Source organism: Chelonus insularis, unplaced genomic scaffold (genome assembly GCF_013357705.1).
Source record: "Chelonus insularis isolate UGA/USDA-ARS -01 unplaced genomic scaffold, ASM1335770v1 contig_260_pilon, whole genome shotgun sequence".
Classification (NCBI taxonomy): Eukaryota; Metazoa; Arthropoda; class Insecta; order Hymenoptera; family Braconidae; genus Chelonus; species Chelonus insularis.
The window spans coordinates 159,626-182,991 of NW_023276452.1; the positions used below are offsets into that span (position 1 = coordinate 159,626).

Below are 23,366 nucleotides of genomic sequence, written 5' to 3' on the forward strand. Positions count from 1 at the left end.
AATAATATTCGAAGTTGAGAGATCTTTGTCTAAAAAGCTCTGAATAGTTGAAATTAAGAAATAATAACGTAAATTGTAATAATAGTAATTAAGTAAAGGAAACTTTTTAAAGTAAATGAGTCTCGTAAATTGATTTAAAAAATTGAAAAAAAAAAATAAATGGGCTTTTAATTAAGTTCAAGTTATGGAAGAAAAAAAATAGAATAAAAAATTTATGAGTATGTAATGACATTGACTAATAATTATTCAAAGTACTTAACAGTTTTAATTTTTACTATAATAAGAATTCGATCTTTTCAGTGGTTAAAAAAACATTCTTTTCCGTTTTTTCTTTTTAATAGAAGAGATAACATCACAGAAGTCCATTAAAAATCGAACACTCTCTAGTGAAAAATAAGCTGCTATCGAATGATGTTTTTTACTCGATTTTCTTGCTCTCTTTCAGCAGTTGGCGTCAGATGATTGTAAAGTTGTCGAGGAAAATAGCACCAGAAACGAAAGATCCTAGAAGCAATCCTGCAAGCTATGAAGTGACATTTAGATTAGAGCGGAAATGGATGCAAGAGATGAGGAGAAAACGAACAAGAAAAAGACAGAATGTCAGATTAGAATATGCCAACCCGGTAATTGAGACAAGGCAAGTTTTAATGACCTACTTGGCTTCTTATTTCTCGTCTTAACTTTTATTTGAGCACAAAATTTTTCCGACATTTTATTTACTTTTTTCGGGCTGTTCATATTAATGTTTACTTCAACTGTGAAAAAAGTTTTTGTACTTTCTGAATTTGTTTACAGATTGTTTTATTTAATAAATGAAACACTTTAATTCCTTTTTTATTTCGTAAATTTTAGTTGAGTATTCCTGAGGTGGAAACTTCTTTTTTTCCAGCAGAGATTTCTTCTTTTGAATTTTTTTTTTGTTTTTAAATTCTTTCGAATGCTTCATTAAAAAGTTACTTTAGGTAAAGTTGTTGAATAGTCTAGAGTTAAGATTAATCAAAACTCGAAAAAAAGGGATGAGAGTAATTATTTTGGAAATATTCTTATTACGTTGGAAATTTTATCAAAGGCAAATAACAACATTGTTTGTAAATAAATCAACTGTTTATAAAAAATAAAATAAAATCGAAATTACTTCTATATAGTGGAAAGCTAAAGTGGTTTATTTTTGGCTCAACATTGATTCAAGCTTGAATGTGTTAGATCCAATGTTGGTTCAGTAATGTTTCAATTTTGCTTTCTATTAAGGTAATTGAATCATTATCATTCAATAATTTTTTCTTTCATTAAAAAGTCCTTTATTGTATCTCTTTAAAAGTAATCAACTGAGAATTTTTTGCTTAAATATTTCTTTATTATTTTCATTCTTTCCAAGTAAAAAAGTGTTATCAAGTTGCTTCAGACTGAAACTTCCTTTTCAGACGACTGCCAAAAAGACGACAACAGTACAATTCCAAAAAAAGTCAAGATCAAATAGGAAATTTTCTTCTTTAAATGTACGTCTGGTGAGAAATTTTAATGCCCGAAAGAGTTTGGAAAAACAAGAAGCATTACGCAAATGAGAAGAAGCTCCATACTAGTATAATAAAAACTCAAGAATATGAATGCACTTCGATTGCGAATGAACAATGGGTATTCCACTCAAATGATCAAAAATAAAATAAAGAATTGAAATCCATTAAGAAAAATATAAATGGAAAAACAATTATTTCTACTCTATTAATCTATTGATGGAATTTTTAATGAAATGGACTGAATTATTCTTGAATAAATATGGAAATAATTAAAGAGTCTAGATGAAAAAACATACTAAATCAACAGTTTTTTTGTTAGTTTTATTTTGGCAATAAACAGTACAGAGCATACTTGATAAATTTGTTTGTGTATTTTTCTGTAATAAAACTCATAAATAAGAGTTATACAGATATTGTATAAAATGCAGAAAAAAATAAAAAGATGAGTAACGACACTAAAAAAAATGTACACTTTTTTATTTTTCATCTTCTTCTTTGCCTTTTTTTCACTCACAATGAATATGCAAAGCTGAATAGAATAACGATGAATACTATGGTCTTCGAATACACAAAATGATTTTCACACATCAACCATGTAATTTATTACATATGTTCGATGGACAATGACCTATTCAACATAAAGAATACACCAATGTTATTCACAGAATAAATTGATTGACGAAAAACATTTTTAATTCATGTGATATCCAAAAGTAATATTTTTTGGTAATCTACAAAGATAAATATTATATTGAGTTAGACAACAATTAGACTACTGTTAATTGAAATCCATGAATTAATTGGTAAGCAGAGGCCAGTTAATTAACCACAGACTCAAAAATTGTAATATATATGAATTCTAAATTCATAAATTGATATGAGCAAACATGTCTGACATTAGATCAGATTTCCTTGAAGCTTGCTAATTAACGAAGCTTATCGTAGGACTCGTGCCAAAACTCACTTTTTATTGACGATGACGAAGAAATAAAAGCAAACGACACTAGAGGCCTCAGGTCAATAAACCAATCGTTCAAAGACTGAGTCACGAATTACTTCTGCAGTAGATCATGTAGGAAAGTTGTTGTTATTATTTTTGTTCAAATTTATATCAACTTCATACACTAGCCAACTTATTCAAATCCACGGAAATGCTTTTATTTATTCCACAGGTCTACAAGCGAGTTGGAATATTTTTTTTTAAATTACTATTGACAGTTTTTAACAAATGTGCAATTAATGTTTATTAATCAGCTTCAAATGATTCACTTTTCAATGCATAAATTGATAGAAAAATATATTTTATTGTATTAAATTTAGTCATTAAAAGCTTTTCGAATATTTGTTTGACAGAAATATCTTTTTAGTAATAATTAATAAATTGTCGTTGAATGAAGATTCATCGATGTTAATAAATAACATCATTGTGTATGTTTACATAATAAACTCATTAAAGCTTATCAATGCATTTTACCAAAATTAATTACTCGTTAATTTTTTGAATTTATTTTTATGAGTACCACTCAGTCATAAGTTAGCATATTCAATTGTGTATTTTTACATTGATGATGTAACAACAAAACATAAACTTTCGTTGAATATTTTTAGCTATTTCTACAAATGTAATTACAATTTTTTAATATTGGATTTAATTCGTTAATAATTAATGAATTTTATTTGAAAAAAATAATAACAAAATAATATGAACTGTTTGATTATTTTTACTATTTTTTCTAAAACAAAAATGATTAGTTCTAACTGAACCAGTGTTCAAATATTAAGAATTATTTTTAATGATGAGCTGAGTTAGAAATATTCTCGGATTCGAATAATAGGAATATAAACAATCTAGGTGTTTTTAGGTGTGCTGATGTGAGATAAAACAATGTTATTTAATTAAGGAAACAGTTTTTTCAGCTAAATTCAATGAATACAGTGAGTTAACTATTTGAAATTTAATTTAACCCTAATAGCAAAACTGTTAGATCCTTTTTTGCAAGGCAAACAAAAAGTCAAACTTTGTAGTATTGATTTTTGGGTGCAAGAAAGTTGGAAAATGCATTCAATTTGCGTGAAATCAACTGGTTTTAACGTCAAGGTCCTTGGACTCTAGCGTGGTTAAATCGTCGTTCAACTAACTATAGCTGACTCTGATGGAAGACAAGACCCGACTTTGCTGTTATTATTCAAGTTAAGTTAAAGCAGGTGCGCTTGTCAGGATAAATGATCACACAATTTATCCATCATTATTCTAAAATTATTCGAAATAACCAATCGAATAATTTAACATAAAACGTTCATTTTAAAAGTTTTATGCAATTGCTTAGTAAATTATTGTACTTGTTAGACTTTTTACAGTCACTCATCTTCTTTACTCTACAATCAACCTCAACATGTGGGAGGAGGGGTAATGATTTTCTTAGAAAACCTAGCGGTCCACAAGATACACGTAAGCTGATTGCTGAAAAAAAAATTAAAAATATATTCCTACCGCGAACCTTCACAAACTCTTCTGGATAATTTAGTTTTAAATTAAAAAGACATTAATGGAATTACTATTGAACTGGATTAAACCTCGTAAAAGACAGATTTAATTCTTGAAATAATTATCTTGTCTTAAGGATCAATAAAAGATAAATTACATTGGCCAATAACCTGTAATTTTCATTTGTTGCTTCAATGGAATTAAAATAAAAGCAATTTATTAATAGAAATTATTAACAAAAATAATTAGTTTTGCTTGTAAAACATGTGGGTAATTGATATAATTGAAATATTTATTTTTTTGCAGAAAAATTTAATTAGTAAATTCCACTTTACGAAGCTTCTACTTAATACTGAATAGTTCATTCATTTTAATAAAGAAATATTGGTTTTTTATTAGTAATTGTTAATCAATATTTTTTGTTTATTGAAGTATAAAAAAATTTAATGAATAATTTTATAATAACAAATATTATCAACATAATTTTTTCAATAAATTTTGCTTCATCTTGGATTAAACAATTATTGTAATTAATTTAAATATTTAATGACATCTATTTTTATGCTTAAAAAGACATAATTTTTATTTATTCATTTTTTGTTTTTTTTTTTCAAAGATAAAAATTTTTTAGTTTTAAAAAAGTCGTAATAATGATTACTAAGCTACTTTAGCAATGCACAGCACAATTGCCCTAAATCAAGAACCCTAAAAAATTAATGAAGCGCTCATTTCAGCTTCATTGTGAAAGTGAACTCAAAAAAAAAACACTATTACTAGAATGGTAGTAAAATTATTCCTGAGCCAAACTATTTTTCCATTGTGTGAATTCAACGCCAATAAACGATCTACAAAAGTGAATGACTTTGGTTTTGTGTAGTATACCCTGAAAGCAGTACCAATACACTTATAATGCACCTGGAGCTCGAGAAAACGACCTTGTCACAACGACGATTGATTCCAGTGTCGCACCTGTCGCTTTTGCAACATTACATTAAATTTATTTTTAAATTGATTTGTTTTTCATCAATGAAGCAAAATTACTCCAAAAGAGTTTACAAGCCAAGTTAATGTTTCACAACTCACCGAAAAGTGCCATAAAGTAATTTAATAATTCGCTACTTTTTCAGCATAATAAAGTTCTCCCAATGAGAACAATAAAAAAAGAGCACTCGTCAGCGAGAAATTTTCTTGAAAGTGCTGGTGAAGCTATTGCCAAAGTGGAGACATCAATAGCTACTACAATCTCATGAGGTATTTTAATACAATAACAAAAAGAGAAACACAAAATCATGAACCAAATAAAAAGTTAAAGGAAAAAAATGAGGGAGATTCAAAAATAGAGTTCCAGTGTTGCCTAGCTGATGTCTTACTTCCAGTTTTCCCGCTCTTGTTATTTTTTTCATCAGTCCACAAGTCTCTAAGCTTCAGCACACGAGCATTAATGGCCCTAGATATAGAATCCGCTGTGGATCGTTTTATATATCCTATAGCAGCAGTGGATCGATACGGTTGCCCATAGCAACGCTGGGCTTCTATGGAGGGATACGGGGATACATCTCAATGTGAACTCCTACCCTTCACTACTTCCATATTTCTCCCTTTCCCTTTGCCAAAGTTCTTCTTTATCAGCTCCATCCTCCCTTTTCCCTTTATATTATAGCTTCCTTGCTTCCTATAACGTGGCTTAGTCGTCAGAAATAAATACTTTTTTTCATTTTATTTCTTCCCAATTTTTTTTTTCATTTTTCTACTCATTCGCCGTTCCTTCATCTCTACAGTAATGTGTTCCATTCCCTTTCTCAACAACTAACTGGCCTGTCCATGTTGATACACTCTTCTTTTTCCTTTACCTTTTTTTGCTTCTTCTCAACACAATCCAATGACTTGCCCTCGTCCTCGATTCCTTCGATTTAATCGCCAAGCCTTTGTTCTTCAGTATGAATATACCAAGGGTGAATCAGCCCTTTATATTTCTTTCGAAAAAATTCATATCTGCAGAAAAATAATTATTTCGCTGGGGATACCGAAATCTGACCTTTTATTTTATACCACAAAATCGCTATTTTATTTTTAGGTATATTTTTTTTACTTTTTAATCAAAATAAATCTACTGGGGTTATCGTTTTATCTTGCAGTAAAATAATATTTAACATTTTTTTTCCTGGTAATAAAAAAAAATACAAGGTAAATATGAATAATTGAAAAATACCGGATTTTTGGAAATTTAATAAAATTGAAACTTTATTGAAACCTTCATAAAAATGTAAAAACATTAAAATAAATATAAAAATTATAATAACGAGGAAAAAGTATTTTTTTTATTTCATAAAAATATGAATGCATTGAAAAAAAATTTTAATTAAATTTCTAAATTTTTCCACTTTTTTTTTTTTAATTAAAGAAAAAATTCATTTATACACGTTTAAGCATTATAATAGAAATAATTAAAACTATTTTAAAGTTAAAAATGGTTAAAAAAATTGATAAATAAAAAATAATGATGTTAAAATATGCTTGAGACAAGTAATTAAAAATTCATTACACTTATTTTTTTATCTCTATTTAAAAAAAAAAAATGCATAAAAAATAAAATGAGTGATCCAGGTATATCCAATAGCAAAATGTTTATTTTTCTCTCAAAAGATGGCCTTGAACCCAAAAGAAAAAGATGCTGAGCGACAAGCATGAAGAGACAGTCAAGAGAAAAGAGGAAGACTCGGCGAAGAGGAGAAAGAAAAAGAAAAAAATTTACTAAATGAGGGAACCAGTAAAACCTTACTCTGGTGAGGTTATCTTCATTTGGTTATCTACTGTATTCTTTTGCCTTCTATTGGCCCTGAACTCGTTCATCCACTCTTTCTTTCCCTCTTTCTTCTTATTCTTATTATCACTATCGATCATTTATTTCTCCTTTCCTACTCAAGATTATAAAAAACTTCCTCTCTCTAAAATCAACTGGTGCTATTATTATTGTATCTATTTCGTAGGTAGAAGAATGGAAATTTTTTTTAGCATCAAGTGATAGATTCATTCTTCTCGATTAATTAAATTTTTCTTCCTGTCATGCACAAAAACTAATGACGCGATTAAAGACGAAGTAATCATGCGGAAGATGACTAAACGTTTGAGTAAAAATCATGACGATTGAAAGAAAAGAAGATTGAGGTACAATTGACCGCATTACTTTCAGAAAAAAAATTGCTATATTTTGATAATCAATATTTTAAAGAGAGTAAAGATAAAGGATATTAAAAATTTCAACATTTTTTTTGATGAAAAGAAATTATGATAAATTCTTAACAAATGTAATTATATGATAAATGCGAAGAATTTTTCTGTTCTAAGCATGAAATACGTATGAATGAGCATTTAATAGAGTTTTATTAAATCCAGGAACATAATAAATTATCAAAGAATTTTTCGTCTCATTACTTCAATCATAAAAAACTCATTCTCTGATATGTAATTTTTATGAACCCTGCTGAGCATATTTCAAACACTGCTGTAATTATAGAAATAGTTGAAAAAGATTTTTCTCTCATACGTTGTGAGGAAAATAGACTTGAACAGAAATAAGTTCGTTAATCATTTCCGAAAATAATGACTAAACATTCAATGGATATTTCACATCAATAATATATAATCACTTATTTTCAATTCTTAAATCAACTATTACAAGTGTAAGAATTATTTTTGTAATAAATAGTATTTCTTAATGGTTGAGAAAATATTCATTTAGAAAAATTTTCTTAAGTGAATAGAATATATCTTGTTTATCAACAAATGATCATTCAATGCCAGCTAGTTTTAGACTTGGCTTATTTGCCTCATGAAAGAAATGAATAAGATTTGGACTTCAATGAAACTTTACCATGAAACTGTATAGTTATAATAATATAAAATATTATATATTAGTTAAATTACATATAATATAAGATAAATATAATATTAAATATAATATAAATCAAATATATTAGTTCAGAGCAAATTTAGGATTGACATTAAACTTTGCACAAGAAAATATAAAAATAAACGTCTAAATTTGGCAACATATTTCATGTTCATTTATCAACGATGAGGAAATAGTTATTTATATTAATCATAAATATTTTTAAAAAATCTATTCCTTTACGAAAAATAAACTCCTATATTAGTATATCATACCTTCTATTTGCAAGACAGAGCCAACTAGTGATTTCCTGGCATTAAAATCGCTACAAATCAAACACTCTAATTTTAAACAATAATGCTTTTTTCCAATGCGATATTCGATGAACATTGCATTAAAAAAAAAAAATAAAATCAACGGAATCAATTGTTAGAAAAATTATTTGGATTAATGAAACTCAGATAAACAGACAAATATTGTCTACCCGGTATTCTTACACGGCTGTCTGAGTCCCGACTAACTCAAGAATGGACAAAACCAAGGTATTAATACTAAATATGGTAAATATGACATGTTTGTGATAACTAAATAATTGCAACAAAATAAATACGACTAAAATTGAAAACAACTTGAAGGGCAATATATAAAATCAGGAATCAAAACTGCTGACAAAATGTGAAAATCTTTTTATACATGAATGATCGATGCGATTTATTGGGAAACCTAATCGATTTAATCCATCTCCAGAGGACGATAAACTATAATGATTTTTCAAGTTGATTCTATAGATGCCACTATTTCAATCAGACAGTATAAAACGATAAGCCAAATGATGACGAAATTAGCAAGAAGGCGTCGAACCATTCGTCTCGAACACAACATATTGCTATGGTAATGATAAGTAAGCACGCAAAGGGTAAGATTTGATGTGAAATAGTAGAGAGTAATAAGTCTCTAGTTTCTGGGGATATGTTCTCGAAGATAAATCGAACTCTAAGAGAGTTTTCTAGATTACATTTGCATGGAATACAATACTTAAAATATCAAATAAAAAAAGAGATGTTATTATGACTAAGCTATTTTATTTTCACAATGATTATCTCTAAAATTTAATTCAGAAAGATTGGAAGAATTAATTATTAAAGTAAATTTTAAGTTGATTATTTTCGTCAATAAAATGAATCGAATTCCTCTATCTTTTGATCATACTCTTCAGTCTCTATCAATAGAAGAAAATAACTGCTTTATAGATAACAGTAACTTCAATAATACAAAAACTTTTGTACACACTTACTCAATACCGCATACTTTTACAGCTACCTTAGTGTGTGGGTGTGTTTATTTGGCAAGGAATTTTTTTTCAAATACTATTCTATGTGAACAGGTGAAATTTCTATCAATTGTAGACAGTAATGGTCCAAACATAGATTTGAACTTTCACAGCTCGAGTTCAGATTGGAGGTTTTATTTTGAAAGATTAAGGAGGTTCTGGCACGACTAATAATATAGTATAGGGGAAACCTATGTTAAAATTTTATCTAAAGATAAATGGAAATATTTGATATTAAATAAAACTCGACAACTAGAATTGATTAATTACAAACTTTTGATCGTTGTGTTTACAAGAAATTTAAATTTATCTGTGCCATTGAGTTTAGTGTTTAACCTAACTCAACTTTTTACATTTATTATTGCTAAACTCAACGGTGAAAGCTATTGATAAAGCGAACTTGATTTCTTCTAATTATTAGCTATCATTTTTAAAATTTTTATAGATTAATTTTTATTTTCGTTAAATGTAAGAATCTCTTTAAATAGAAAATTACAGAACACAATTTTTCAAGGTCATCATGTAGCTAATAAATAAAAGCTTATTGAAGTACAAATGGAGAAATGTAAAATCAATTACTTTGCATTTAATATTTACAGTACTTTGTTGAATGAAATGCTCTTAACTATTTTCTTATCTTATCTTCCAAAATATTGTTGGAGACATTTGAAAATTGATGCTTTGAAATTTAGAGTTTTATTAGTATTTTTTATAATGCTATTTAAATGGAAAACGATACATAGTATAAAATATTAACTGCACACGAAAAGTGTTCAATGTTGAATTGTTACACACAAACTATGAAGCTTTGTCTTCATTTTATCGACACTTCAAAGTATGCTTATAGTTTGTTTATAGAGTTTAATTCTAAACACGTTTAAATGTGTTTACTATAACACGCTCCGATTTGCAATATCAGTATAGAAAGAAAAAACATAGGACCACATCCTTTTGCTGAACTCAATGTTAAACTATTTTATTTGAAATAATTACATAGACCTAACAACATGAGCCAAATTAGAGCCATAGATACAAAGCAAAATTCAAATGCAAGAAAAAAACATTAAACAATTAAATTTGAACATGAAGCACAATGTAAATGTTTAGATATTACGAGCTGCAAGAACCTTTAACAGAAATGTTATGACGTAAAGATTCATCAGTACATGTTCTGTGCCTTGATTTTGATTTGCACGTTAATTTTATTCAACAAATTCAATTTACCTTCAAGCTCAATTTACCTCGGTTTTCGCTACAATTTGAACTAAATCGGTTTTTGAATATTTAAAAATTAAAAAAAAAACTGAACATGTATACATGTGAGTATAAATGAATCAGATAGATGATTAATAGATTCAAACAATAAAATTAAATTTTTTGTAGATATTGGAGTATTTTAAATGGAATATATTGTATGAAAATTAATTTATTTATCAATTTTACCATTTTATTTAAGGATTAATAGCAAAAATGTTTTAAAACTTCTGTATTCTCTTGTTAATTTTATATAATACATTGTAACATTTCATAAAATAATGTTTCCAGTAGACCGGTTCAATAATCGCTAAATTACCATATAATTTTCCCAAGAGGCATACATGTTACAGTCCTTTCTATACAACTGATATAATTTACTTTTATTTTTTCAGCTTTACGCAGCTGTACTTTCTTTATCAATTTAAAACATGTGTAAGTACGTTACTTTTCTTGAAAGCACAATTGAATAGACACGAACAACCCTACGTGAGATCCATGACACTTGCATTTGTCGCTGTACGTCGAGTTTTCACAATGTATTATTTATTCATGCCTTGTCGTCGTAACGGACGTACATCTTAGTTTTTAAGTGAACGTAACACAATTATACGAAATAAGCTGAAATAAATTTTACTCCCTTTTTTTACCAATTTTACTACATTTTTAATAACATTGTCTTACACGCTAAAGTCATGAAGATAATTATTACGGTCGTTTTTATTGACGTTATCTCATTTTAATGGCATTTTATAATCAGTTAATTTATAAAATTCTAAATGGAGTCATTTATTCGAATATTTTATTAATTTTCTTTATTCTTCACTTCCAGCAATTAAAATTAATTAAAGAAAATTTAATTGCGAAAAAAGTTTTTTGCATAAGTCAATTAAGAAATCTTTTACTCATCAGTCAATGGTAAATTTGTTTTCATTAGATTACAAAGAAGTTATTGATGAAATAAGCGTAATGGTGGAAATTATTTTTTTCTCTCATTTAAAAGTAAAAGTTGTTCAACCAAAAAAATAAGTTTCGGTGCAATTTACGAGAAAGAATCCGTTATTGTAAAGAATTTCACAACCTTTTTTTATGATTTTATTGAGTAGAAGTTTCTGAGATTTAACCCTTAAGAGCTTAAAAGCTTAAATTGTCCGTATTTATTATAATGCAGAAAATTGGTAAAAGTTTATTACTCATATTCATAAATATTTTTTAGAAATCAAATTGCTTTGTTTCCTATTTCACTTTCACTTAGTGAGAAGCTGTAAAAAAATATGAAATGTAAATATTTTACTTCAACTTGGACAGATGTCTGGTTAGCAGAGTCAATAATGAAATCAGTACTGACCTCGGACATTCTCTTCAGCTTTAAAACCGTCTGATCCCGACCAAGATGCGAAGGATTTGAGCCAAAAAGTCCTTTGAATTTAAGAGCTCGTATCCAACGTATAAAACGGAGCCATAAAAACGGCACAACTCAAACACACGATAGAATATAGATTTTACCTGATAGAGAAGAAAAAAAAGAAAGAATAAAAAAATCAAGAGAGAGGGAAATTCACCCTCAGGCAGACTAGCGAGCAAAAACCAGGAGGTAGAGAGAATTGTAGAGACTGGAAAAAAGACTACTAAATGACGGGACATATACCAGGTGCATTGACTCAGCTAGAACCGGATGTCTACTACCTGCGGCTTTTCTCAGTAACTGTGACTTTTATTTATATTTAAAGCTGTATTAAAATGAACCCAATAAAAAAAGTCAACATTATCAACCTTTACGTATTTTTTCCATTTAGAGTTTTTGTGTAATAAACATCCGATGCATTTATAATCACGATTGGAGCGAAATGAAGTTTTGGAGAAGTAATTCGAGAATTATTAGCAATTGAAAATAATTTAAAGCTTGAATTGGATTTTAAATTCGATGGTTATGGTTTCAATCGATTGGTGACGTTTTTTTACAAATTTATTTATAGATAGCTAAAAAAATAGATTTTGCTTATAGTCCAAATAAAGCTGAATAAAAAAATATTTACTAGAGTATAGTTATTCATATTCAACGTATATTATTTGATAAATATTCGTTAAGTAACCAATAAAAATAATCTCATTTATGTGACATTTCAAGTTGTTTACTGTTTTCTTTTAAAGTATTTTTTAGAAGACCCGTTTTACCCTACATAGCCTGTTTTGCCCCGTCTCCCTATATACTTTCAAAGAGTATTTATATAACAGTTAACTGAAGCGTCAATGACATTTGGTAATGGCGTTTTGCAACTCAAGAAGTTACACACACGTCATACGAGTATCGCTGTTGTATAAACTTGAATGTATGCAGACTATAAACTATTGGTCAAGCTATTGAGGTAATTGAACACCGCGGAAATAACAGGTAACAAAGACTGCTATAATTTTATACATCTGCTACAGTACTTTTTGATATCCACGAGCCGCAATTCGATATCTTTTTGCTAAACTTTTGTCGTTCGGCCTTACATATAACCGTCACACGCACGCATATATATTTCAGTCAACATTCTACTCTTTGTTCTCATTTTTAAATTCCCTTCTGGAAGTTATTGTAATGGGTCCGATTTTTTAGATGAAACATTCGGACATATCTTCATGTTTTGAAACCTCTACAGTCCGACTCTACTGTTTTTAGAAAAATGTTTCTCGGTGTAAATGTACGTCAGAAAACTTCTATTTGTCTCACATATCTAGAAAGCAAATGATACCGACTTCGCACCAATTTCATTCGATGTATAATTACATAATGAATATCTGAATAGGTTTTCATTAAATTTGATTTAAGAGTTTTTCGGTAATTCTTTAGATTTGGGATTCCAGATAAAAATCAATCCAAAAATTTTTTAATGCATTTAGGATTTTTTTGAGAATATAAATAGTAAATTTAAAGCGGAAGAAACATATTATTTCCATTACTTCATACATTACATGGTATAAATTACATATGATAAATCAATGGATTTCACAAAAATCGTTGATCGTACATTTCAGAGCGTGACAGAGGGAGGCGAGGGGCGAAGGGAGTATTTATAATTTAGTCAACGTTCACTCACGAGGGAGAATGTTGAAAGAGCATAGATAATTTTGTAAGTATTAAAAATATTGATGCTCTTTCAATACCCCCCTTCCCACAACACCTTCCATCCTTTAACAATGTCTCCCCCACTTTTAAATATTTAATTTCACCTATCAACATAGTCTCCAAGTGGTGGAAAATTTTTTGGAGCAATTTTTGTCTGAAACTTTGTTGAAATATAAACAAAATTCTCCATTACTTAATTTTATATAATGATTAGGTTACTTGTTTTTACTTTATGTGTAAACGACATGGCATATGATTACGTTGATAATAAATATACGTCTTAGGGTAAGTTTTATTACCCGTCCTAAAATGAGTATATTATATGTTCAATAACATTTAGGAATGATCTGGATTTGATGATTATTGTGTAGAATGAGCATTATTGGTTTCAGCTCAACAAAGCCTTTCGTATTGTAAGGACATACTTTTGAATCTTCATGTTAATAAAAGAAATACTATGATTATTCAAATTGTTCAATTAATTATTAAACTAATTCCTGCTAAGAGAATTTCCAATAAACCTCAATTCTGAATGATTACCATTTTTTTTTTAAATTTCAGTGAGTGCCAAATAGGAAATTAGTAACGTGAACATACCAAAACTCACAAAAATTTATTTTTCTCATTATTAAAAGTGTAATGAGTAATAGAAATAAAAAGTTTAAAAATGTGAAAAAAAAAGAATTTGCATCGGCCGGGAATCGAACCCGGGCCGCCCGCGTGGCAGGCGAGCATTCTACCACTGAACCACCGATGCTCGTGACAACATCTGAAGTTTTCTAGAACACGAGTCCATTTTAGCAATGGCAATATATGTAAAACTTCCATGAAATTTTATTAGAAAAACGACTTCATTGAAGAAGTGATGAATCATTGAAGAAGATAATTATATTTCAAAGAAAAGAAAAAAGTAACATTGAAATAAATTAAAAATATCCAAGGAGGAATACAAATAAATACACTTTGTATACTTTAAAGACAAGTAGGTTATATGTCGATCCGGCGGAAACTCGAAGGACACGCACACTACACTCATAGCATACACATGCAGGAAAAGTGCAGGAAAGCAAACTTGTCCAACTTAGCTATTATGTAGGGGCGCAATCTCATTGTTTTAAACTTGTAATGCATTACACCAGGTGCGCAATCACCTTGAAGAAGACAAAGAAATATATATTATTACAAGTAAGGAAATAAGGTATTATGATTTGATGATTACTTAAACAATGATACTTTAGTTGATGATTAATGTGAAAAGTGTATTATGTGAAGCGTAAATCGATTGAGCAAATTTCCCAAATGAATTTTATTTTAGGTTTTACGGTATCAGCTTATCGGACATGGCGAAAGGGCAAACGTGAATCTTGTACATACGATGTACTCAACCACAAACGATCAAGTTGAATTTTTCGTTTAACGCTTTCACAATGATCGTTCGAGCGAGTAAAATCCTGATGCTACTGAAGCGCAATTTACCCGTGAAATACCTCAACGTAAGCAATATATTTGTAAATTCAACAGGCAACTTCACTCCAAAAAGCCCCAATCGAATCTCACATCTATTTATTTGTTCATTTCATGCTTTAGTTGATGTTACATTCTATATTCAAATTTATTCTATGATTATTTAAATATTATCTATTATCTACTAATAACTCCATTGATTTTGCATGAAGTAATTGTTATTGACTGATTTATCTAATTGATTTCAGTCAAGAGCAAAAAAGTTTTCAGTGAAAAAATTTCGTCTGTATAAATAAAACTGAAATTTAAAAAATCAATCTTAGTGTGATTTCGAGTGCCAATACTATCAACTTTCTTATATATATTATAATATTATAAACAAGAAACCGACTTATTTGCTCACCGCGGATAAAAATTAAGATATTTGATTTCAATAGAATAGTCGCAACAAATATTTAATTTAATTTATTATGTTTCATATATGTTTGCAACTTTTCATTTTGAAAATTATTTGACGAATTTTTGAAGTCTCTACATGTTTTAAGGTCTCTAAAGTCAGAATTTATGGTCTTGGAAAGATGTCTATATCGGTGTGTGCACGTATGCTGTAAACTTCTTTTCGTTTCAAATATTTTGAGAATAAATAGTAATATCGATTTCAGACCAATTTTATTCGACGAATAAATACATAATGAAAATCTAAGAAAAGTTTGTAAAAAATTTGAAATAGTGTTTTTTTTAACAAATAAACTATTCGAAGAACTGAATAATTCGAATGTGAAATAAATATATAAGAGGGTTCTTCAGTCTTTGAGAGCATCAAATAGGACGTTAGTATTTATCGTAAATCAATCTATCAAGTCTCTTTTTTAACATTTACTTTTGTTTTTTCAATCAATCACATTGTCTAAATATTATCATAGATGATAAAAAAATACACGCCAGTTTTATTAGAATAAACGTTCAATATGCCTTTGTGAATACAATTAATTTTTCATATCCTTACAAGAAAGGTATCCCGACGTGTCACCTGATTTGTTCACAGTTGATATATGTTATTCTACATCAAATGTTAAGGAATACATATTTTTTGTAAAGACGAATTTTTGAAGTGAAATGAACTCCTAAACCCCTTGTGAGACAGTTTGAAGGTTTTACATACTTATAGTCAATATATTTTCGAAAAACCAAATAAGTATTGATCTACATAACAAATAATGAAGAGTGCATATAAATGTAAATTTGGAAGCTATAATAGAGTCAAATAATTTAATAACTACTTCTTTGACGCAGGTGTTTTTCTTAAAAATTTATCTATTTCAATAATTGAAATTGAAGTAATTTTAATAAAAAGCTACCTATTCTGATAATGGTTAGAAGATATAAATATCACTCAAAGAAACACATACTTCTTTTAATATTCACAGCACAATTTGTGAAAAAATTCTCATAAACAAATAAAATGCGTAAGGTAAGAACTAAGTTATTTATATTAAAAAAAACATTCAAGACGACGAAATTTTTTCATCGTTCGGTTATTTTTTGACTTAAAATTTTTTATTCTATTTTTCAACATTTATGTGTAGTTTTTTAAATTTGTTTGCTTTTTTCGCATCAATCTAAATATTAATATTTGATCCCTCTTTTGCTGGTACGCAAACCGTGTTTGTTACACAAGGGTTAATAACTTTTAAACTCTGCCTCAAAAACTCATTTTTGTATTTTGGTTGTTCTGAGGTGATGACTCGTTTTTTAAAGCATTCTTCATCTGAGTACGAAGACAGGTTTACTTAGTTACTCCAACTAACTGATTTTGTTGTTTTGACTCGTTGCTTCTATCATATCTATTCTGTTTCCTAGATCGACTTTTTATGGAGTACGAATCAGACGAATCTTCTGAGTAGTCTCGTTTTTATTCATTTGTAGATTTATTCAAGAGTGCCGCTTGGTTATTGCTTTGATTCCTCCAATCGATTCTCATTTAAGCTTTTCTAGTTTTAATTAAGACAGTTGTCTTCTCCACCTTTGGTACGTATTTATTGTAGCAGCTATACACAGAGGGTTATTGTATCAATTGTAATAATTCGGTCTTTAGTTCACTATGGGTAGCTGCTATTTTATCTTGTACAGATAAGATTCTATCCCTCATTAGAAAATAACTTTCCATAGCTTGAATATGTGTGCACTAGCATCTTCATTAGCAAGCTGGTTCATTTGTAGCAATTCCGCCTGAATCTGGTAATTATCTCGTACTGTTATGTCATATACAGAAAAATTAATTCTAAATTCAACCCAATTTCTAGAACGTCGATCAGATAGGAGTAAAATCTTTAAATAGCTAGGCCAAAGCAGCTACTAGTTGCGGGAACCTGACTTCCTCGGTGCAAACATTTCTTTCCAAGGTCCGTAAAAATATCATGGGTAGTAATTTACTGGGGAATTTAATATTTCAATCTCTAGCTATCTTGGCTATTGAGCGATGGCTCCTTCGATCTTCATCGAATGATCTATTCACATGAGACGAGGTTGGGTACTCCGCAACTTTCTGTTCAAATCTTAACTGATTGACTGGTGCAGATTTTACAGACTGATTTATTGATATGATCCCATATATTTCAGAAGGTGGAAAATAGATTATAATTAAATTTTTTTTGTAACTTTCATCGAAAATGGTAGAATTATTGATAATAAAATCCAATAAATGAATTTAAGTGTTGGCTAATTCATTAAACTATTATGTATTGAGATCCAACAGGTTTGGAATATTAGAGATATTTAAATTACGACATGTAAAATTACAACCCGAGCCAAAGGCGAGGGTAGTAAACACCTGGTTTAAACTAGTCTAATTGTCTTCCCTAGAGCTAAATATAATTTTTCGTCATACCTGTGTGGAAAGTTCAATCCCTCTCCAATGGAAAAGTGAACTTTTCGAGAAGGTATGACGAAAAGTAATTTTCTTAAAAGTTCACCGCAATTAATTATAGTATCTACATTTAATCGTAAATATCAACAACTCAATACGAAATGAAAAACGAATTTGATACTGATACTAAATGAATGATAATTAATTTAAAAACAAAAAAAATGAGAGAGAGAAAGTCACTTTTCCAATCACAAAACAGATAACAAACTTTAATATGAGACGATGATATGGTAGAAAGTAGTATGTTGGTCATAGTAGCAAAGTAAGATATCCTTACCTGGGTGTTTGCTCGCTTTCAGCTCGGGATGCAATTTTACACCTGGGTAAGAATATCTTACTTTGCTCCCTTGGTTAATAATATACCATTTTTTCTTATCCCCACATGAAGTCAGATTTACTTCCTCACTCAGAGACAATAAAGTTCCACTTTCTTGCATTGCATAGAATAACATTTGTTTGTGCGCATGCCTACATGAATTTGTCCTTCTCTACCCGGCAAAACGTATCATTTCATTAACCTCTAAATTGAGAATAAAATCTAATCTTTGACAATATGACGAAAAATATTGTAAATATTGTATGTCGCCATTTAATGACTAATAGACTAACGACAGTTTTATAAGTTGCTTGCTTTTATAAGTTGACGTTGCTTGATGATTAGAATGTTTATAGCAACGAGGGGAGAGTTTGTTTATCTCCAGTTTTTGCCTGAAACTTGAGTTGACAGGACGCCTTCTCTTTAATTTAATTTATAACTGTCAATCTTTGATAGACATTTAAATCATTTTATCAATTTCTGAAGTTATTATTTGGATATATTTTACAATATATTTCCATCATGGGAATAAATGTAAAATACTTTAATTTACGAGATTTCATCCTTTGCTTTATGCTCAGGACGAAATTCTTCTCGTGGATAAAATATTTTACTTTACCCCCTTAGTGCAAAATGTACTTCCTATTATACTAAAAGAGATAGCGCCATATTTAAAGATGGCTGCTTACATGCAAGATGCCATATTAGAAAGTTTCTAATTGGCACTTTTCAAATTTTATTGTTCAATGTATAAACACCAGATGGCGCTTTATATTTCATTAAGACTGGGCCGTATGTATTAAGGTATTTTAAATAACATGAAAACACAAATGATTTTTAGCAATAGTCTACACTACACATTACATAAGTACATTCTCAAATAATAAAATTGTTTATTATTCATAAGATTTGCAAAAGTTTAATTTTGAAATTTATTATGTATTTAAATTCTGAAAGAATAATGTTCACAATTGTAGGTGGCGTGACGATACATAATGGCGATAATATTCATTAAAACACGAATTAATCCACAAAACTTTAATAATTTTTTTCGCGAAAACTATCAATGTGCGAAAATAGGTTCCTATATCATGTCGTTTTTATTTTTTTTTACATGTCGAACTTCACTATAAGTTACCAGACATCATGTATGATACACATTGTATATAAATGTATATGTCACAGATTAAAAATATACACTACTAGTTTATAATTCATTTTAAATACTTATAAATGAGTAAAATGCGTCTACAAAAGTTTAGACACGAAAAATGTGTAAAAACAAAATATTATAATTTACATTGTCTGGTTCAATTCCACGCATTATAATACATCATGTATGAAAGCATTATTATCAGTACAGTATAATGTGATTTAACACATCCCAAAACGTATCAATTTGGTGAAGTTTTCAGTTTCAAAAATCAAAAAATTTCAAAAAAAGATTTCTTAGAGTTCATCAAAATAACATCTTCAATTTATTTCTGATTGGACATCTTTCTGTCTTGTTTCCGTAGCATTAATGTGAATGTGTTATCGTCAATTATCATTTTTCACAAATATAATCTATTCAAATTATATCTTAAGATTTTTTTTCTTCTAAACAATGATTAAAAATGAGTTTTTCTTCTTTGAAGATGGCTTGTTTCAAAATCATACATTTATTAATGTATCTGCACCTATTCGTGCAATGGATGGTTAAAAAATTAATAGAAATGATAAAAAGTTTCATTACAACTATTCAAGAAAATACTTGGCTCTAAAAATGCATTTTTCTCTCAGTATGCAAAAACTCTCTTCCCACAAAATACTTTGACACTGAATTTCTAGAAAAAAAGTAATGCGTGTATTCATAGCATAGGAAAGTATAAGTAAGTTGAAATTGAGGTCGAGGCAAGGATTAAAGTAGATGGGCAAGGTTGTTGGGTATGCAGCCTATAAACCGTAAAGTTGTAATCGTCCAACAGCAATTCTGGAACATGGACGAATTAAAACGATAAACGCAAGGATATTTTCAGTTTAATTGAAGCTTATTGTTAGTATACAGTAGCTGTTTTACTCTATGAATTCGTGAACACGCCTCCCACGACTTTGCAGGGACATTTAATTGAATTTATGGCTCATTATCAGAATGTAAACGATTGCGATCGATGATAATGTACAGGATATAAATCCGTCGAGTAGCACGACCGCTCGTTAACTAACCCATCCCTATATAAACTCGAATAGCCCACAACCAACTGCTACGTGTGGCCAACCTGACTCTGAAGCATCTTCAACCATGTCGACAGCCTCATTTTTTAATAGTCCATTTTTCTAGCTTCCATATGATGAATAAACCTCAAATATATTTTTAAAAAATTTCTGCACCATCAAAGCTATCTTAAGATGCAAACGAACTTATATGAAAAAACTTCTAAGAACTGCACGAACGATTGAACGTGGATAAAAATTTAAATTTACATGGAAACATCATTTTTCAATTTCTGAATAAAAATCAGTTTGATTTTTAAAAAAAAAGAACAGATTTTTGTTAGAAAAAATTTGCATATTTTGTTTATCTTCTGGTCTGTTTATTTTCTCTCAACAATAGTAGAGAAAAAGCAAAAGCAAAATACAAGTCAATTTTGTTAGAAATAACTTAGAATAAATCCAACCAGTGAAATATTGAGATGAACTTATCTTGAATTGAACTCATACCACATTTCAACGCTGAATATTAAACGAATATCATTTTAGAGCTTCAATCTACTCAAGCTGATAACCCAAAACACCTCACTATATAATCTAATGTTAGTATCAAAGCAATCGATTAATGAAAAACTCCAACTCTACCATACATCCATATAAAAGATAAACAACATCAACAGCATTAACCCGAAAGGTAATTACATTAATCAAACACGGACAATCTAATTCTAGTGACAGCTAGAATTTAGAGCCTGAATGACATTAGCTAACACCTGGTAACACCCAGTTACAGCAGGAAAACTTCTGGTAAAAGTAATGAATCACTGGAATGACGTGATAAAAGAGAATTATTTCATTTCATCCAATAATGATTGGAAAACGGTTTTTCTGATGAAAAATCAAGGGAAAGAAGGAAAATCCGGTGCAGCTGGGTCAATCATTTATGTATGCGTATAAACACCATCAATATATACACAACCACATGCGTGCACAAATGGCGGACGAGCGCATGCACTTGTACATCCAGTAACATCGACCCGATACCCTCTTCTAGGCCCATCCCTCGCGTTCGAATGAGCCGGCGCTGTCGACTCTTTGTCACCCTCCAGCCAGTGCCAGAGCTTTGTCAGCTCTGTGCTCGTCATCGTCTCACTCTGTGGCAAACTCGTTGTTACTGGCCCCATCACTTACTTATAACTGATTCACTATCATCATTTTTCCTTCACATCTTGCACAACCTACACAATAGTCACGTGACACTGATGAGCTTGACAACCAAATACTTGAATAGTAAAATACCGATAGAAGCATCATCAACACAAAGACGATTGATCGAAATGAGATGTTATTTTACCGACCATTAAACTCTTCATCTAACCCATTAAATTCGTATATCTTATTTTTTAAGTAATAAAAATAAAATGATCATTTAGAGCTACAAATAGATGGCTGTAATAATAGGTACAAAATATTTAAATTAAATATAAACATTTGCTAGGATTTCAAAATCTTGGAATATTATCAGAGTGTAAAACATTTGATGGATCATTAAAAGAGTTTTCTAGTATTTTTATAGCAAATAAACTATTTTTTTTAATTTAAATCAATCGTTGGTTATCTTTAAAAGATTAAAAAAAGCTTCGACCAATAATCTGTATGTTATTGTTGTAAAATTGGATGATAAAAAGTTCAAACAAATTACAATTAAGAAAAACAATTAGTGATAAATTGTGATAATTATATGCAACTATATTGACATTAAAACCCTACAAGTTGCGAAAATAGGTAATGCACTGATTACACATTAAAATGATACATTATGATATCCTGTTTACTCGTTTTTTTCACTGTCGTGTCATATTCGCTATTTTTCTAGAACTCTAAAAAAAATTCATATCTGTTATCTGTTAATCACAGTACGATAACAAATAAAGCATAAAAAAAAATAATTAAAATAATGGGGTCTTTATTTTTTCTATATGAAATGATATTCTAGCGTACCACAACTATAATTTATTTAAAGTAGAAACAAAGAAGCAATTTTCTACACAGTTACCAGAGGAATATAAATTTCTTTGTTTCTTTTATTCCTCTCAACTCCCCCTGGCCTCGAACCCACGGTCCAGATCAAGGATCTTCTTGGACTTCTCTTATACTTTGCCGCTCTATCAACTCTTCCTTGTATCATTTTCAAACCAATTGGAAAGTCATACTGATTTTAAACTTCAAGATCATATAAAACTGATGAATCATCAAATTAAATCCATTAATAGTTTTTAAAAACTTCTATTCAAAAAGTCACATCAATGTATCTATTTTTTTTTAATACCAACTAGCTAGCTAGTTTTTGTTATGAATGTTTACGTCTTCAACATGAAAATATATATTTGCGTATATAAGGTTTCTTCCATTCCCAAGAGTTGGCAAGCTTTCGCAAGTCGTTCTAGGCTTTATATACCATCAGTCTCTCTACCTCACTCTATAGTTGAACGCAATCTTGAGTTCTGTTTCTCTTGAGGTTTGTTTATCTACGTACTTTCTCCACATCTTTCTTTTCATTATTTCACTCCACTTTCTCTTCTTACATTTTTATACTTTTCTTTCCAAAAATCTTTTCTAACTCCTGTCATACTTCAATTTCTTCAAGCTACCCTTATAACCTTTTTTTTTTTAATATTTGTACCCTTGAGGAAGTTTCAACATCATACATAAACGTTAGCATCATTCATGCCTCTTCAATGTTATTACCTACTACTCATTTATCATCCTAGTTTGTCTTCCTTTTTCTCACTCTCTTCACCAACATTCACATCAACAATAGCAAAAAGATTTAAAATAAATATGAACACAAATGATCCAACGATATTTTTAATGTCAAATGAACAA

The 23,366-nt window shown here is 29.3% G+C and overlaps 1 protein-coding gene and 1 non-coding gene across 4 annotated transcripts in view; both read right to left on the reverse strand.

The window, feature by feature from the left end:
* Positions 1-23,366, reverse strand: part of Dora (Dorado) — a 40,066-nt gene that overhangs the window by 12,666 nt on the left and 4,034 nt on the right. The window contains exon 1 of one of the 3 annotated variants that reach the window (XM_035079923.1): positions 8,164-8,421. The exons of the other annotated variants lie outside the window; for them this stretch is intronic. Coding sequence (XP_034935814.1) covers positions 8,164-8,278 — 115 coding nt within the window. The 5' untranslated portion in view covers positions 8,279-8,421. Of the gene's footprint in view, positions 1-8,163; positions 8,422-23,366 lie in introns of those variants that run through there. 3 annotated transcript variants of the gene reach the window in all.
* On the reverse strand, positions 14,271-14,341 carry TRNAG-GCC (transfer RNA glycine (anticodon GCC)). The gene has a single exon. It is a non-coding gene; the product is annotated as a tRNA-Gly (tRNA).